At 47.6% G+C, this 18,878-nt stretch overlaps 1 protein-coding gene across 1 annotated transcript; it reads left to right on the forward strand.

Moving 5' to 3' along the window:
* Positions 1 to 1,076: 1,076 nt before the first annotated feature.
* Positions 1,077 to 5,411, forward strand: zgc:103482 (intracellular hyaluronan-binding protein 4). The gene is made up of 8 exons (XM_062477670.1): positions 1,077 to 1,562; positions 1,990 to 2,113; positions 2,486 to 2,647; positions 2,794 to 2,865; positions 3,170 to 3,250; positions 3,440 to 3,614; positions 4,480 to 4,671; positions 5,093 to 5,411. Exons 1-8 carry the CDS (start codon positions 1,292 to 1,294, stop codon positions 5,153 to 5,155), a joined length of 1,140 nt encoding a protein of 379 aa, XP_062333654.1. The 5' UTR covers positions 1,077 to 1,291; the 3' UTR covers positions 5,156 to 5,411.
* The last annotated feature ends 13,467 nt before the right edge of the window (positions 5,412 to 18,878 follow it).

An 18,878-nucleotide genomic window follows, 5' to 3' on the forward strand; every position in this document is an offset into this window, starting at 1 on the left:
ATAGGTGTCAGTCTAAAGGATTTACAGCGGAAAATAATTTAAATGTGTTTGCTTAACCCAGTCATTCTTAATAGAAATGTATAGACTAATTTGTAAAATAACTTTACACGTGTGATATCTATGATAATGGAATTGTACAAAAAGTACATGTGCATTCACCTTCCAGACCATCTTAGATTTCATTAGCCATAACCCAAGCCATAGTCACATGTCTGGGTTTGCTGTATTGGCAAACCTGCTCAATTCTAACCCTTGTCAGTCAGCACGTATTTATTCTGACTGTGGTAAATCCAGAAAAGTCGCGTTTGAGGGACTGGCTTGACATAATGAGTATGTTTAACCAGTTCAACTCGATTTCACAAGCAGTGCAGTTTGAGGAGACGTTTTTGAAATGGTGACCTTTCAAGCTTGTTTTTAATTCATGCAATGTTTTTTGTTGCATCTAATGTTTTGGAAAATATTCTAAAGGTAGGGCCTAGATTAGTATTTTTGAAGTTGTGTCCTGGATCAGGCAGGATCAGTAAATGTTGCAACCCTAGTAATTTTGGCTTGAGGTTGAAATGATTCAAACCAAATCATCCCACCCCCTCACTTCAAAGCCACTCACCCAAAACACATGAACCTGATTACTGCCATGAGGTAGACAGACAAGTGCCCGTCCAATCATTGCATTCGGTTGAATAATGTACGTAATCAGTAAGTTCGATCCAAATGAAATGATTGGTTGTAGTTATTATTAGTCCTGCGCTTCACACAAATATCATATTTATAAAAAGATACTGTCAAACCTGTAGATTTATTGGTTGCTGTCAGGATGTAAAGTTTATTTAAGCAAATATGTCAAAAACCTGCCTTTAATAAATTTGATTAACAGATATTTTATGTTCAATGAAGCTCTTTTTTAAACGTGTTTCCCTACAATGGCTAAGGAGGTTACATACGCTATTACGCGATCACCCACATTATTCAACTCAATCAACTGACATAGCAGCAACTGGTTGATAATGTTTAGGGGAGCTGCACCTTTAACATCATATTTGGGGCGGAGTAAGGATTTAAGTCGTCCGCCATTTTGAACCACACCGCATGTGCCTCAGTCGTGCTCAATGTTGCTCAAACTGGCGTGCTAGCGAAAATTGGACAGAAGCAGGCAAGAAATGGTTATTGTTCATTGACGCAGACCGGTAGAAATGTTTGCTCCTGAATAGTCTGGCGCGTACATACTGCAATAAATTTAGTGTTGCATCCATTTCCCTTTAGTTGATTTTGCAAACAAATTCTCAATTTCAACATGAAGGGTATAGTTGAGGATCCGACAGCCGATGTTGCTGAAAGTGCGGGGTTTGGGTGTGCCGTGACAAACCGTTTTGGTCAGCTTTTAGACGACGAAGCTGATCCCTTTGACATCATTCGTGAGGCCCAAGCTGAGAAAAAGAAAAAGAAGAAGGAAGAGGCTAAAAAACCTGCACCTAAACCAGTAAAAAAAGAATCTCAGAAAGACAGGCGAGTTCCTGTCAGTGGCGGTGAAGGCGACAACTCGGCTCAGACCAAAACTTCTCAGGGTGAGTTTGACATCGCTCGTTAACTGTCATTATGTTAAATACATGCCATTAATGTAGTTTATCCAAGTTAAATTGATAGCTGTCACAATCATCGCAACTATCTTGGCTAGTTGTAGTTAGCCAGCCCGCCTATATCTGGGCCTGAGTCATGTACGTAGGCCAGCCCGTGTTTTCTGGTATTGTGCGCCCATGCTGGTGTGCATGCTAGCTAGCTAGCTAGCTGGTGTGCATGCTAGCTGGTGTTCATGCTTGCATATGTGCATGCTAGCTAGCATATGTGCATGCTACTTGATGTGCATGCTAGCTAGCATGGTCTCTGACTAGAGTGAAAATCAAATATCTAAAGCCAGTTGTCCATTGTAGCTGGTTTTCTCAAGATACATCATGCAGCACACCCGGTCATTCGAGTTTTATGCTTAATTTACAGGTCAGAGGTTTCCTTCTCGTGGAGGAGGTTCGGGACCAGCAGAGGAGCGTGGCGAGAGACGCGTTGGTTTCCGGGACAGAAGAACCAACGACAATGAGGCCTCCATGGGATTCTCTATTGAAAGGTGTGATTGTTGACAAAAGGCTATACACAATGGCGGGGTAGCTAGGATTTAAAGTGGCCCCCGCACTTGTCACACGTGCCTGTTTCTCATAACGAGCTTGACCATTCCACATGCCGACTACAGTTGTCCATCTGGTGACATGACCTACTAGACTTCCCATGTCCAGATGCCATGTGGTTGTGTGATAAGGCACAACTTGTTTTGATATGCTGCTGTAATGCTGCAATTGATCCCAAATATATAAATAGTCTCTTATCTATAATTCTCTCCCCCACACATGCCACACCCAAACCCACAACACACTCACACATACACGCACCCAACCCCCTCACCCCCCCCCCCCCCCACACACACACACACACACACACACAGACCCGCGGAGCAGGGAGAGCGTGGTACCAGAGGCCGCGGTGGTGGACGAGGAGGAGGAGGACGAGGGATGAGAGGCGGCGGCAGCGGCCAGTTCAGGTCCACGGATGGGTTCGACCAGCGGGGCAAGCGCGAGTTCGAACGCCACAGTGGCAGCGATAGAACGTGAGACCCCCCCTCCACCGTTTATCCACCTGCTTTTCATCATCATTCAAAATGAAACTGAAAGACAATTTAACTGCAGCGTAGCTGGGTGAAAGTGCATTGGGGGCTGGTGTGAGGGTGAAGCTGATGTTGTCCTCCTCTGACAGTGGTGTCCGCCCTGAGGAGAAGAGGGGAGGCAGTGGCCCTCGTAACTGGGGCTCCATGAGAGACCACATGAGGTGAGTGTTTCCCAGGCACCACAGCTAGCAACCCTGCCCTGCATCAGCAGTGAGGGCGCTTTAGTAGTGGCGTTTAACTGGCGCCTGGCTCTGAGGGCAGACGAGGCCTTTCTAAGAAGCATGAGGAAGAGATGTGCTTTACTGTGTGAGGGTGAGTTTGTGATCTAGATGTTTTTAAGTGACGTGGCATATTTAGGGCTGTCTGATAATCCAAAAGAGATCTACCTTTGACTGTGAGGGTGAAATGTTTGCGGTGATCTGTCCGACATTGAGGGTGATCGTCTTATCGTGATCTATCCGACAGTGCGGCGGCCGATGGAGCTCCGGCGGATGAGGGAGCCGAGAGAGAGGAAGGGGCGGAGCCTGCTGACGCTGGAGCCAATCCGTGAGTGACACCAGACCATTTTTTATTGCCGAAACACGTCACACTCGCCCACCAGCCCACTCATGTCACACAGCGTTTTTAATCCATAGCATTAACAGGGTCAGCTATGACCCCCAAAATAACCGTCTGTCCAGGGTGAGGCATGGGCGGGGGTCGTGACCCCAGACTTAACCCTCTGCTGTCCCTCAGGTCTGCTGAGGGGGAGGCGGAGGCCGCGGAGCCCCCCGCAGTGGAGATGTCCCTGGATGAGTGGAAGGCCCTGCAGAAGCAGAGCAGACCCAAGGCTGAATTCAACATACGCAAGGCTGACACCTCTGTGCCCTCCGACTCTATGGTCATCCACAAGTCCAAGAAGGCTCTGGAGGTGAGAATAGAGCCAGATCCAAACGGAACGCCCCAACAGTGTGTGTGTGTGTGATTGTGGAGGCCTGAGGTTTGATGGGGTGGGTCAGTGGTCTCCAACCGTGGTTCTTGGGGCTTGCTGCCCTGCATGGTTTACATTTAGTCATTTCAGACGCTCTTATCCAGAGCGATTTAGATGTTTCCCTGCTCCAACACACCTGGTTCAAATGAAGGTTCGTTATCAGGCTTCATAACGACCCATTCATTAGAATCAGGTGTGTTGGAGCAGGGAAACATCTAGAACATGCAGAGCAGGGTTAAAGACCGCTGGTGCAGCTAACAGAGCCATGGGTAATTAGTATCTGCACAAGCTGTGGTGGATTAGTAATGTAGGGTTTACTGTTCAAACTTTTCTAGTTCAGGGAATATTAGTAATATAATTACATTCAATAGACTTTTTTTTAGTTATATAAATAGTTAATATAGTACAAGATGTTTTAACTAATATGAAAATAGGTCTTAAAAAGGTATTTTTGTAAGTGCCAGTATTAACTTTGGTTTGTGTTTAACATGCTGTCATCAGTGTTTGTGTGAATGTTGGCGTTATATGAATTATACATTTCATTTGAATTGATTTAACGGGTGCATATATCCAAAGCTTTCTACATTTAATGCATTTAGTTGGTACAGGGGGAAATTTGATATTCGTGAATATAGTAACATTTTGGGGGGTGGAATTTAGTTATTTTATACTTTCAGTGTAAATTTGTTAATATTCTGAATTTTACAGCCTAATGTTGGGCTATTAAGACTTTAAGTACTAGTATAATATCAGTCAGGTTGAGTTCTACGTCTCCTGACCCCGCTGCTCTCCCTCGTCCAATCAGGAGCAAGCTGAGGAGGCGGAGGAGGAGTCTATGCGTCGCCCCGCCAACGACATCACCGCCAAGCTGGAAATCAATTTCGGCAGCCTGGGCCGCCCCTCCCGAGGAGCCAGGGGCGGGGCACGCGGTGGTAGGGGCCGCGGCGGGCCAATACCCCGCCCCGACACAACCTCTCCCCAGAAACCTCCAGAGAAGGTGAGGTTCCTACGCTGCACTCCCTCTGTCCCCGAGTGTGGTTAGGGATCCGTACACCGTGCTCCCTCTGTCTCCGAGTGTGGTTAGGGAGCCGTACACCGTGCTCCCTCTGTCTCCGAGTGTGGTTAGGGAGCCGTACACCGTGCTCCCTCCGTCCCCGAGTGTGGTTAGGGAGCCGTCTGCACGCAGTGGGCGTTCTGTGCGGTGTACTTCACAGGCAGCTGTTTAGTAGGGTTTGAAAACCTTCTCTTTGTCATTGTTGGTTAAAAGAGGAAGTGGGAGGGGGTTGGGGCTTAAAGTTAGATTTGATTAAGTTACATTTTATTTATTTAGCAGAAAATCAAGGATCTGAAGTGTGGTGATGCTACCTGACAGTGCATCAATAACCGTCTTTAACGGAGTGTGATTGGTTCGTCCGCAGCCCCGTGTCCAGACCCGGGTCCCCAACCCGGACGACCCAGAGGACTTCCCTGCCCTGGCCTGAGGCAGGGGGCCAGTGCTGGACCTGAGCCCAGTTTACAGGTGGCCCGGTCATACCTGTACTGTGCCTTAGAGGGGTCTGCTGCACTTCCCACGAGGAGACATAAATTAGTGACGGGTTCGGCTCGTATACATCCCAAAGGACTGTTTATAAATATCAGAGTTCCCTTCTGAGCTGTGTCGTTCAGATCAATGGCCTTTCATTGCATTGGGAAAATATGAATACTTGACCTGTTTATTAAAAAAATAAATGCACTGTTGACGTTCACTTGTGTTTTATTTTGATGCGTGTGACCTTAATTTGTTTGGATTGTGGTGTGTGGTCCTATGAAGGAACAGGTGCTCAAGTTCAGTGGAGTTGGTGGGTAATGTGTTCAACTGCAGTACTGCAAGTCATCCACAAGGTGGAGCAAAAATATCACAATTACATGTACTTCTACCTTGGAAATCTCACACAATTTGAATGTGGTCACTGGTCATGTAAGCTTTTAAAGTGTCAAATGAGTCATACCAGGAGTAAATTTGACACTTTTAGCCAACATTTCTCCATGCGACATACAAAACACATGGGCAGTACAACAGAAGGATCAGAAGTGCAAAGTTTGAACAGTATTTCAGAAAAGATACTATCGTTTTCCTGGATGATGTGGTCGTGTTGGAGCAGAATTCCTCCGTCCAAACACTCCTAGAATGACTGGCTTTCTCCCCTGTAGTTGTCTAAGTTTACGAGCTTTTTGTCTACAACCACCTGCCTTCTCCAGACCGCCCCCCTACGTTGAGCTTAGCTAGCCTGTCACCTGCTAATGCCACGTTATTGCATTTTGTCTAACCTTTTGCAGTGTTAATGCGCAGAGGAATGTGGCGTTTTCACGGTTGTTAGACTAACCCAATCCCTTTACTGTGTGAAAAGGACCAAAGCTTAAGTTCCCCACCAGCGACGGCGCTTCACTGACCTGCATATCACCATCTGTTCAAACTCAACTTTACTGCTTACATGCAATGCTTCTGGTCATGTCTATGAAAGGGAAACAACATAGTTCCTTGGCTTTTTTTCATGAAAGGATACTTGTTAGGGACTGGTTCAAGATGTCAGCCTCGTGGTGATGGTTCATGGAGAAAGGCTCCCGTTGGTTCTCACTCACTGGAGTTGATGGAGAGGGTTGGAAGGAAACCGATCACCATACAAGCAAGGCTTTCTAATGGCTGGATGGATGGATGGCCACTCTTGCTGTTGGTGGTGGTGCTGGGTTCCAAATCAATATGATCAACTGTTATGGCTGTGCCATGATTGATCTGGCAGCCTTTGACCTTGACTGCACACCATTAATTAAACTCCACAGAGCTGTGATGGGATGACGGAACACGGCCCAGCATGGGAATTCATCCATCATCCCTCTGCCTGTGGGAACCGAGTGTGTGTGTTTGTCGTCTTGCATCCTTGTGTCTGTGTGAAAGATGTTTGCCTCGGAAGTTGTGAATCCGAAGCTTGATGTCGGGAGTACAGGCAGAACGTCTGGAATGTCTAACGTAAGCGGTTGTAAGGTTGAGACCTCAGTAGCACTCGGGAGAAAAGCGTCTGTTAAATAATACAATGTTTATTCATTACATTATTATCACTACTGGAAATGTCAAACGTGCTGGAAAGCGCACATCCCAGACACAGGATGTGTTCTTGTTACAGCCTGTGGTGTGGTCTACTTGATACTCCGGCTGAGACAGGAAACGCACCAGGACTTCCTGTAGGCTCCCCATCAAATGAGCAGTGATATGTGTGGGTGGGTAAGGGGGGCATGGAGGGGCCATGGTAAAAAGACAGTATGTTCACTGCTTCATAACGGGATACAGTAACACCCCCCCCCCCCACACACACACACACGCATAACACCTCACAGGACACTACATCATCCCCCCCACACACACACAACACTACACCACACAGGACACAACACCACACCCACCCACCACTCTCACCACACCTACACAGCACACACACAATCACACTCAGGTCTTGGATGAACGGATGGCTCATTTTATTGATTGACAGGTCGAGGGGGGAGGGGCTCTCATGTTACATGCGCATGGGAAGCCGTTGGAGGAGTGGAGAGCCACATCGCCCTGTCAACAAGGAAGCAGGAAATGTCTCTCAACAAGACAAGGAAGCAGGAAATGTCTCTCAACAAGACAAGGAAGCAGGAAATGTCTCTCAACAAGACAAGGAAGCAGGAAATGTCTCTCAAGACAAGTTGAGGGGTTCTGTCTAATGCTGCTCGGCTTCCAAATTATTTTTCCTATGTGTTCAGGACATGCTGAGTGTGTGTGTGTGTCTAAGCATGTGTGTGTGAATGTCTGCATGCATGTGAGCAGTAACTCTCCTCCCCTAATGGTCCATTAAGACTCCTTCATTTGTCCCAAACAGGCTGAAAAGCTCTAATGGAGAGCATGTTTCAGCAGAGCCAGAGCTGCAGTCAGGCCAGGAGATGAAGACAGCCACACTGCTCTGGGAATAATACGACCTAATAAGATCTGCAAAGTGCTTGCATGGTAAAATCGATACCAAATTGAAATGTTGCCATGGCCACACAGAGGGTTGATTCTAGCAGGAACATAAACCCCTTAGCCAGGCTTGAAACCTCACACTCATAGTGATACACTGGGGGTCTTTATTGACATGTCTTTTCAGTATGTTCAATAATTGTCTTTTGGACTATTATTTTCAAGTAGATCTCAACTTCGATAGACACATGGCCACAATAATGTTTACTGTTCTTGGCCTACGCAATTTGTCAACGGGTAATATTGACTATGTGTGTCTGTAAAGGGTTGGATTTTGCCTCTGAAATAAATCCCAGCAGATATTCAACACGTCAGGGCCTCATATCACTGGGATGAGCACAGTGGCTCAGAGTGTTTGTCTGTTGATCAAGAGGTCAAGGTTCGAATCCCTCCAAGTCCCTCAAACCACCTGTTGTGTTGCCATGGAAAGAGGAGATGGATACAGATGCTCTTGTAGATGTACACCAACAGCGCAGCCTTGGTAGTTAGAACCAGACATGGACCCCTGCAGGTTGGCACACAAGCCCTGCCAGTCTAGACAGTTCTAGCTGGCATAGCCTAGCCCTGCCAGTCTAGCGAGTTCTAGCTGGCATAGTCTAGCCCTGCCAGTCTAGACAGTTCTAGCTGGCATAGCCTAGCCCTGCCAGTCTAGCGAGTTCTAGCTGGCATAGTCTAGCCCTGCCAGTCTAGACAGTTCTAGCTGGCATAGCCTAGCCCTGCCAGTCTAGCGAGTTCTAGCTGGCATAGCGAGTTCTAGCTGGCATAGTCTAGCCCTGTCAGTCTAGAGTTCTAGTTGGCACACTAGTCTAGCCCTGTCAGTCTAGAGTTCTAGTTGGCACACTAGTCTAGCCCTGTCAGTCTAGAGTTCTAGTTGGCACACTAGTCTAGCCCTGTCAGTCTAGAGTTCTAGTTGGCACACTAGTCTAGCCCTGTCAGTCTAGAGTTCTAGTTGGCACACTAGCCTAGCCCTGCCAGTCTAGTGAGTTCTATTTGGCACACTAGCCTAGCCCTGCCAGTCTAGTGAGTTCTATTTGGCACACTAGCCTAGCCCTGCCAGTCTAGTGAGTTCTATTTGGCACACTAGCCTAGCCCTGCCAGTCTAGTGAGTTCTATTTGGCACACTAGCATAGCCTTGCCAGTTTAGAGAACCTTCTAGACGGCACAGTTAGGTAAACGTGCAGCGCAGAGCTGTGAACCGTGAGCCTGTGGGCAGTCTCTCACCGTCTCCAAGGAAACAATTAGGATTGTTTCTTCACGGGCACCGTATAGTAGCCCTTACCTTCTGCGGAGAAAAACAACCCTAGCCAGCGCTATCGGGGGATAGTCAGGCTTCGCGAAGGACTCGTGTGTTTGCCTGCCATCTAGGGTTCGGAGGTACTCTTCTGGTTCATTAGTTAACGTTGGGTTCTCCACACAAACGGACCAGCTGTTTAAAAAAAAGAGGCGTTAGAAGCTCCATGTCTCTCTTTCTCTCTTGTACTTTCTTCCATTCTCTTTCTCTCTCTTCCTTTTTCTCTTTTATCCTCTATAATTCTTTATCTCTATCTCCCTCTCTCCCTATCGCTTATTTGCTCCAATTCTCTAATCCATCACTCTTTCTCTCTCGCTCTCTTTCTCTCTTATTCTCTCTCCCTTCTTCCTCTCACTTACTATATACATTGTGGGGTGTCTCAAGGTTACTGCAGGTGTTAGTGGACCTGTAAGAACCTGTAGGATTGATTTAGACTGCAGGGCATAGTCGGTCAGATGCGGTTCATAGACCCAAAGGCAAAGGAAATAGATTCTGAATTTATTTATCTCACTCTGGATGGATGTTGGGGATATATAAAGGATTTATAAATTCATGATCCATGAACAAAAGTCTCTTTTTGTTATTATGCTATTCGTCAAGGATTGAGCCCTGATTGTTAGATAAATAATTGATAAGCCTGAGTGTGTGTTGATGTTTTTCGTCTGGGAGAAGATGAATACACTAAGCACAGCTGGGAACCTCTTATTAGGAGAGTGTGAAAGCTGCGTTAAACACACAGGCACCAGAGTGTTTCAGAGACGCCACGCACAGTTACAACACATGATTACCAGTATACTGACACAGAAAACATGCCAGTCTTGGTCAATGGCAGCTCTGTCATTAAAAAAAGCGTTCCGAACAGTTCCATTAGTACACCTCAAGAGAGAGCGAGGGAGGAGAGAGACCGCGAGAGACGGACACATCCCGCACAATCACGCAGGTAACTGTGTGTGTACGCTGGGGTGTTTATGCTTGGTTATGTCCCCCGTGAGAGCGGGTCACGGTCCTCCCTGGATGCCAGTGGGGAACGGCGGCGGGCAGGGGCAGACAGACAAGGAGAAACTGCCTCCTGGTGTGACTGAAATGAGAGATGCAAAGTGCTCTCGTCTCCGAAATGAAAGACAAATCGGAGGCCCCTTAGCAGGAGCCAGACAAGCCTGTTGACCTGCAGAGCACAGGATGAGAAGCAGAAACAGCACTGCAATGTCATAACAATTCAGTCTCGTTGTATTCCAGATGGTAGGAGCCTGATAGACAATGATGGGACAAGGTATATCGTTGATTTAGAACAAGTTCTAGTCATAACTTGAAGAGCGGGGATTGGCCTAAATGTCTGTGGACGTACTGTATGTGTGTGAGTGTCTGTGTGTGTTTTAATGTAGGTATGTGTGTCTGTGTGTGTAAATGTGAGTGTGTGTGTGTGTGTTGCCCCTGTCTTTCAGAGTGTGTCTAGGCACAAGGCTGAGAGGAGGCAGGTCTGCAGTTGATAATCTGTAATTAATTAGAATGAGCAAGCAGACTGTAGACTGCTGATAGCAGATGGAGGAGTGTTGCTGTAGGGTGTGCGCTCCCCTCTCCTCCTCTTCCTGCTTCCCTATCTTACTCCTCAGCTCCTCTCCTCCTTCTATAGCTCCCCTCTCCTCATCCTCCTCCTGCCCTCCCCCTCCTCGCCTCCTCCTGCCCTCCCTCTCCTCATCCTCCTCCTGCCCTCCCCCTCCTCGCCTCCTCCTGCCCTCCTCATCCTCCTCCTGCCCTCCCTCTCCTCATCCTCCTCCTTCCCTCCCTCTCCTCATCCTCCTCCTGCCCTCCCCCTCCTCGCCTCCTCCTGCTCCCCTCTCCTCCTCTCCATTCCTCCTCCTTCTGCTCTCCTCCCCTCTCCTCCTGCATTCCTTCCCCTCTGTCCCCTCTCATCCTCCTCCTCCTCTCCCCTTCTCTCCGTGCCCAGTGATGGATGTGTGAGGTCGGGAGGTGAGCGGAGGGTGCATCTCTCAGCTGGGGCCTGGGCAGGAGTGACAGGGAGACCTGGAGACAGCAGCGCACTACCGAGAGACAGATCCCAGGTTCTTAAATCTTCATTAGTCCCTGGTAAATGAGGTTTGTATGCACTTCCACACACACTGACACACACACAGGCGAAAACACACACACAGTTTAAATGCATACATGTGCACATACACACACACACACACACACACACTACATCATATCCATTACATCTTAACTGAAAACCATGGTAATGGTGTCTATTGATTTCTTCGTCCCTGGATCAGTGAGGCATGTAGAGTTTGGATTCTGGGTAATGAAATTACCTTTGCTTTCGACGATGTCAAGAAAACGTTACAGAGGGAAGACAAGCTTTATTGTCCATATGGCAAACAACAAACCTCCTGGCACATCTCATCTTTTAGAGTGGTTCTGCCATGTAGGCTGTTTAGTGGGATTATCCACAAGTCAACAACAGCAGAAGAGGATGTCAACCACTTGGGAACTGGATCTCCTGGTAGTCCCATCCTGGAAGAAGGAACCTGGCCATGCCTGCACCCTGGAAGACTGGACCCTGTTGGACGGTCCCATGCAGATAGACTGAGCCTGGCCTGAAGGCTGGAAGGTCAACTCATCTCCGACCAAGGAAGTGACAGACATGCCACCTTCAGTGGAGATGGATCGGTGGGCGGGCAGACAGATCGAACAGTCAATCAACAGACAGTCAGACAGACAGACAAACAGACAGACAGACAGACAATCAGGCAAGAAGGAAGATAGGTGTGTATGTGACAGTGTGTGTGAATCTGTGAGTGTGCATGTATGTCTGTGTGTGTGTACAGTGTGTACAGTGTGTGTGTGTGTGTGTATTTCCTTACCCCCCCCCCCCCTCTCTGCCCCCTCACAGCCTAAGGCTCTCAGTCAGTAAACACAATGCAGCCTTTAATTAGCCCTCTGTTTCTAATTGATTAAAAATCCCAACGGTGCAATTATGCGATTGCATACACGCTCTCCTCTCTCTCTTTCTGTCTCTTTCTCTTTTTCTGTCAGACTCATTATGAGACAAAATGGGTTGTCACAATACAGAATACACGGAGATCTCTAAACCTGTCTAACCAATACCAGATGCATATGATATCTAACTGACACCAAACCAATGATATTTTGACATGATATTGATTTAGCAAACGCTTTTTTATTCCAAAGCGACAGACAAACAGCGCATATAGATTCAGGCAGAAAGACTCAGTAGTAGTAGTTAACTAACACTTTGTTGCTTGGTTACAGCACATGTTTTGGCATAATGGTCCTGCTCACACCAGCCTGCTGCCGCACCCGACGGAGACACTGTCTCCACCTCCGAGCAGAGAGCACAAGTGTGTGTGTACAGTACGTGTGTGTGTGTGTACAGTACGCGTGTGTGTGTGATTGACTCACTCCCCCCGTGTGCAGTCGTGTGCATAAACGTCCACCTCATCATCATTCCCTCCGCAGCAGTGTGTTGTCGTCCTCGGGGTTTCCAGGACCAACCTGGCCCACGACGAGGCCCCCCCCACCCCCACCCCCCCCCACCCCCACCCCCCCACGCAGTGAAACAACACTCAGGCAGATCACCACCAAGGGCTACACACCCTCATCATGGAGTCCTTCCACCCAGACTGGCTGTAAAACATTCACGCTGTCTCTTCATGAATAACAATGAGGGCTGCACACATCCAGCGCTCCAACTATGACTGAGCTGACTAGGAGTTTATTATGAAGGTGTTTTATGATTATTATTATAATTATTGTTCTTATTATATTACTCAAATTATTTTTATCCTGATTATTATTAGCAGTAGTATAAATAGTATTATTAGTGGTATTAGAATGAGGATGCAGATTGCAGGATGCTGAAGGCAGGTGGATGAGTGTAGTAGTTTTATTATCGTTATTGTAATGATCAGTAGTGGTATTATGCCACGTGGATGTGTGTGAATGTAGCTGGTTCAGGAGACCAGATGAACTGGGTTTAAGGTCTCAGTTCTGGATAATAAGTATTTTTCACATCACACCTTTTACCTATTCTTCAGCAGGCAGCTGTTCAGTTATTCATTTGGCTTGTTTTGATAAATCATGCTTCTCAACTCAGATGTAATTCTGACCTAAATCCCTTCAGGGGCCCAATTTGTCCACACTCCTGGATTGAAGCGTTAGAGAAAGAAAATGTGTTCTGATTTAATGTACAAACGCATGGAGTTCTCTTTGTGTGATTCTCTGTCACAGAATAACAGCTATTGGGTTTCTCTGGTACAGCACTCAGCACTCCAAAAATGTCTCCCGGCACTCCCAGCTAATCCAAACAGCAAGAGAGCAGTCAGACTCGAAGAAAACTCTTCTCCTCTAAGAGAGGTCAGGTTGACCTTGGCCCCTGTTCAGTCGAACCGTGGAAACCGTTTCTCGGGGGGTGAATTAAAAACAACAGTCTTTCCACTCAGAGAACATGTGTTTGGACTGTGTTGCTGTCGAGTTTCTTTATAGTTCACACTGTAAATATTGTTCTGTTGAGTTCCGGAACCCAATTGTGGGATTTCTTGTCTTTGACTTCACCTGGTTGCCATGTATGAGTTTAAATGGAAAAAAAATCCCCTTTTATCGTCTCTAATGATCCCCTTTATGGGCTTTTGTAGCTGGAGATACAGAGAGAGAGATAGAGCGACACATTTCACCTGCATGACCTTTCTCTGAGGTCACAACCAGAAGCTCTCTAATCTCTTTAAATCTGACGGCGTTAGAGTCGTTCGTGCTATCTCCCAGCATGCTTCACTCTCCCTGCCACACTTCCTTAACCAGCTGATGCTGCATGCAGGACTAACTCAGGCACAGCTTGACATTTGGCATCGGGAGAAAATATATTGGATTTGTAATTGAATTAGTGTGTGGAGAGAACTCTTTCTGGGACCTGTTTCAGAGAGAACAGAGCCACTCTGGAGTTGTCTCTGGTTGATGCTTGTGAAAAATCCCCAACTGCTTCTCAGCCTTGGCTGCAGCATAATGAAGAGACCTGGATCCCATTTGTGTGATTGAAGTTAGGCTTTATCAAAGGGAACAGTTATGCGTTTGATTACTGCTACTCAGAGAATAGGCGTAGCCAAGAAAGTCTTATACGTAACTTAATTCATAGCCAAGAAATGATAACCGGATGCTTGCTCCTGAAGTTCTTGCACAAATATTCCCATCCCACTCGATACAAATTAACCAAAAAAAGAGAATCTTTACTGATTAGCTTTCAGCATTTTTGTGAGATGATCAACAGTATAAAGTTGTTTTCTTCAAGGTGACAAGGTGCATTCCGAAACATTCCGGAGTGACACGGAACATTCCGGACCGTCCTTAACCAGTTATGTTTGCTTCCCTGCACGGTGATAGGTGGTTCCTGCTCACCTGGTTCTGCTGTGTGGCGACAGGCCCTTTGTTATTCCCATCCTGCCTCCGCTGTGTAATTTGATCAAGTTATTCATAACATTTGAGCGGACGTCTCTCCCCAGAGTTGGCGTGACATTGCTGTTTGCAGAGGATAAATGCATTAGCGCATGGCCCACTGCTAGGAAATTGAGCATTAATATTTGCTCTTGATGTGATGTGTATGAACAGACGGATTCTCAGGGTCTCGTCTCCCTCAATGGCAGGCCTGTGGGAGGAGGTGTGTTTGTGTGTGGGTTCAGACCAGTGAATATAATAATAATAATAATAATAATAATAATAACAGTCATATTTGAGGTTTTATCCTCTGGGAAGGAAGCCTGCTGGTTGTTGTTTGGAAAGATGAGGCGGCTGGGAAGCTGGTATGACTCGTCTGCGCGGGAGAATGGAGGAGAAGAGTAGGTGATTAGATAGATTGTTTCCCTCTTTGCCTCTCCTCCTCCTCTCTCTCTCTCTCTCTCTCTCTCTCTCTCTCTCTCTCTCTGTGGAGTGGGCATCATTAGCTTTGATAATAGGACAGTATATTCAAACTTGTTTCCCCCAGAAGGAGCATGTACAGGATGGGGCCACAGGAGAGAGAACCGCGGGTTAAAGCATTGGGAAGCCCTCCAGAAGGGACCAGGTCCTGGGGCTGATCGATACGCCTGTCTCCTCCCCCGGTCACCAGGAGGAGGTGGGGGTGAAAACGTTTAGCGAGGGGAGAGTTCCTGCTTCCAATCCCTCATTTCTCTGTGAATCCATTCAAATACACAACGGCAGCCGAAATACCTTCCCTGTGTCTAATAGCCCTCCCGCAGCCTTCTGGAGAATAGAAATCGTTTGAACCTCAGGACCTTTATGCACTGATGGTGTTTGCTGCAATCTTCATTTCACATTTAACACAGCCTCCCGCTGGCTCCCCTGAGAGGCCTCAGGTCCGGCCCGGCCCGGCCTGGTCCCATGGAATAAATAGATGTCTTTACCGAGCTGGCTGGGGGGAGCAGATTACTTCTAGAGGGGTGTTTGAGCTGCATCCCTGCTGGTGTGGTATGTTTAACCTTGCAGAGGCCAGGTCATATTCAGTATACCTGAGAGGGCTAGCTTGGCGGTGTTGAGATATTGAGAGTCCCAGTCCTATAGGTCATTGTAAGACATCACTTTGAGACACGCACACACACACACACACACACACACAGACATCCCCAGCCCTCTCTCTCTCTCTTTCACACACACACAGACGCACACACACACACACACGCACACACACACACACACACACACACACACACACACACACACACACACACACACACACACACACACAATGCTCTGTCCACCAGTGAGATATTAAAAGGTGGTCCCTGGAAATCTCATATCCTGCCTAGTTGTTCCCTGCAGTGTCAACATTTTTCCCATGTCTTTTCACTTCCTGCTTGCGGACATCTTGGACTGACCGGCCAGCATTTCAGAGAGGCGATGAACCCGTTCCCCCTACCCCACCCCACCCTACCATAAAACCTATTTTCTTGGTTAATAACAACGATGTATGCTGTGCAACACATGGTTGTCTACACTCCCTGTGGGGCCATTATCTCCTAGCCTCACACAACGTTTGTTTACTTGGCTCTTTGTACAAGAAGGATGTCAAAATGGCCGCCTTGTGTCAAAGGAGGGAGAGAGCGTGTTGGAAGAGGACATTGAACGAATGAAACAACATGAAACTGAGTCTGTGGGAGAACGGAGGCGCGGGTGAGGGGAAAGAGAAGGAGGTAATTAGATAGTGATTCGTTTCCCTCTCTGCCTCTCATCCCCTCCTCCTCCTCTTCTCTCTCTCTCTCCGTCTCCGTGGAGAGGGTATCATTAATTAGCTTTGATAAGAGGACAGTATTCAGAGTGGTGGAAGTGAACACACAGTGCTGCTGCAGTTCTCTGCTCCCATCGTCCTCGCCTCTCCAAGGCTGCCAGGCGTGACACAGCACACGGAGGCTGGCCGGCTGGCTGGCTGGCCGGCTGCTTTTTCCCGGCTGTCAGGCTGGCGTGTGCCACTCTGGCACGATGGCGGAGGCTAATTACCTGTGTTGCAGCTGATCACACGCACTCCGTGTCTCAGTCTGACTGCCAGGGCCCACAGAGGAACCAGGCTGAAATGAAGTACCTTCACCAGGACGCCCACTGCACTGCCACACCAAAGCTCGGAGGGAGGGAGAGGAAGGAGAGAGGGAGGGCGGGAGGGAGGGAAGGAACGAGGAAGGAAGGAAGGGAGAGAAGGAGGAAGGAAGGAACGCAGAATAGATGGGGGAAAGAAGGGAGGGAGGAAAGGAAGGAAACAAGGAAGGGAATGACTGAGGGGTGGTAGGGAATATGGAGGGAGGGAAGGAGTTGAGAGAGAAAGGGACGAAGAGAAGGAGAGATAAACGAAGTGAGAGCAGGCGGATGGGAGAGAGGGAAAGGAGGAGATGGAACGATGGAGGTATAGAGAGTGGGAGGTATAGAGAGATAGAGAGAGATAGAGAGATGGAGGTACAGAGAGTGGGAGGTATGCGTCAAGAAGACGGATGACTCAAGAAAACAGATGACTCAAGAAGATGGCATGATTTGTACTGACAAAGAGCAGGTAGGAGGTATACATTGCCCTCTTCCCATCTCGCGGCGTTCGGATGCCCCTGTTCCATGCAGCCCCACACCAGGACCAATAATAAGACAAGAATTATGACCAGGAAGACGTCACTACAAACAAATCACTCCAAGGTGCCTCGTTACATATAACCCATCACCAGCCATGCAGCCCAGATGGACCAAGACACAGCTGCAAACGACCCCGTCTCCTAACCGAGTCCTCAGCGTCTCACATTACTTTCCTCAATCACGGGAACTTGAACAGCGGGGCTCTGGAGTAATTGACACATAACAATGCTTTCAACCAGGCCGCCTTTTATAGAATTAGATACTCATTTAGCATTGCATTGGTTAGGGCCATTAGCCCCAGTGAAGCAGGAAAGAGGCTCCCTGTCCAAAGCTAATTCTATTGTTGCTCATCACTTTGACAGATGCGCGGAGGGATGCTTTGTGAGGCCGGGCCGGGCCGGGCTGGGCCGGGCTAGGCTCCTGCGCCGGGCTCATTACAGCCCCACTCTCTGGTCTGTTTGGAAGCTAATGGGGTGAAGTGTTATCCTTCTGTCAGGACCCAGGCTCTCCTCAAACAAGCCCTTAACTAACCCGTTCACTCCTCCACTCCGCTCTCCTACGCTCCAGCCCGGCAAATAAACTCTCTGGGAACCCGGAGAGAGAGGAAGATAGTCAAAAACAGCTGCGCTGGGCCTTCAGATCCCTTCCTGGGTCATTTAAAGGTCACACAGCATCAACTACTTGTGTGTTATGAACGTTTTCATGTGTATTTATGCACATATTGCAATTAAAACCAGACTAGCTAGTGATGGTGTTGTATAGAAAGTGCAAAGCGTACAAGACTGAGTCTGATAAAATAACAGTATAACTATAACCCATGTTTCGTTTAGTCATAAAAGAGGAATTCATTAGCAAATGAGAAAGACAGTGAATGAAGGCTTTGCAGAAAATCAGGTAGGATTCAAGTTTGCTGGCTTTGATTTTTGGTTTAATGTTGATCCCAGTACCTGTTAGCTGTCTACTGATATTCATCTTCTGATCTCAGGCCAGTGTTTGAAGCACAGCAGAACAGAACAGGCCAATGCAGAAACACAGACTGATCCTGGTCCATTTGTTAAAGATGCTCATATGTCATCCTGAACAGGCTGTATGTGGGCAGCCTGATCTAGGGACAGAACTAACCCATATACGTTCAACATTTTGAATGGACGATTTCATATCTTTATTATGTGTTTGGATACAGAAAGTACATCAGAATATCAAGGTTTGGAAGAGCGTGAACTGCTGGAGTACAACCTGCCATCTGGGAGCTGAGGAGATTGATTAGGTGCCGTCTCTCAACTGGCACCTAATCAATCTCATATCGAAATAAATCCTTCTGTCGGTCTTCATTGGTCCATGTGGATCGCTTTAACAGTTCTGTCTCAGCCACATGTTGACCGGTGTATCGATGTCATGTATTCGTTTAGCAGGCACTTTTATCCAAAACAACACATTGGACGGAGTCAGGAACTGCCACCTCTTGATCTATAGATAAAGTGCTCCACCACTGAGCTATACACATCCTCTATATCCATCCCTATACCCACCTCCTATACCTATTCCTATATTCCCCCCCTATACCCACCCCCCATACCCATCCCTATTCCAATCTCTATACACGTTGTTCTGATTTTGGCAGGAGGTTGAGGAAGATCGGACACTTCATACTAGGAACCTGATGTTCTCTGAGGGAGAACATACAGCATGCCGTCCTCAAATGACTCCAGATGAACCTTGACGACCCCTGAAGAACCTTGAAGTCATCTCCTTCCTCTCCAGCCTGTTGCGATAG

Source organism: Osmerus eperlanus, chromosome 14 (assembly GCF_963692335.1).
Source record: "Osmerus eperlanus chromosome 14, fOsmEpe2.1, whole genome shotgun sequence".
Taxonomy (NCBI): domain Eukaryota; kingdom Metazoa; phylum Chordata; class Actinopteri; order Osmeriformes; family Osmeridae; genus Osmerus; species Osmerus eperlanus.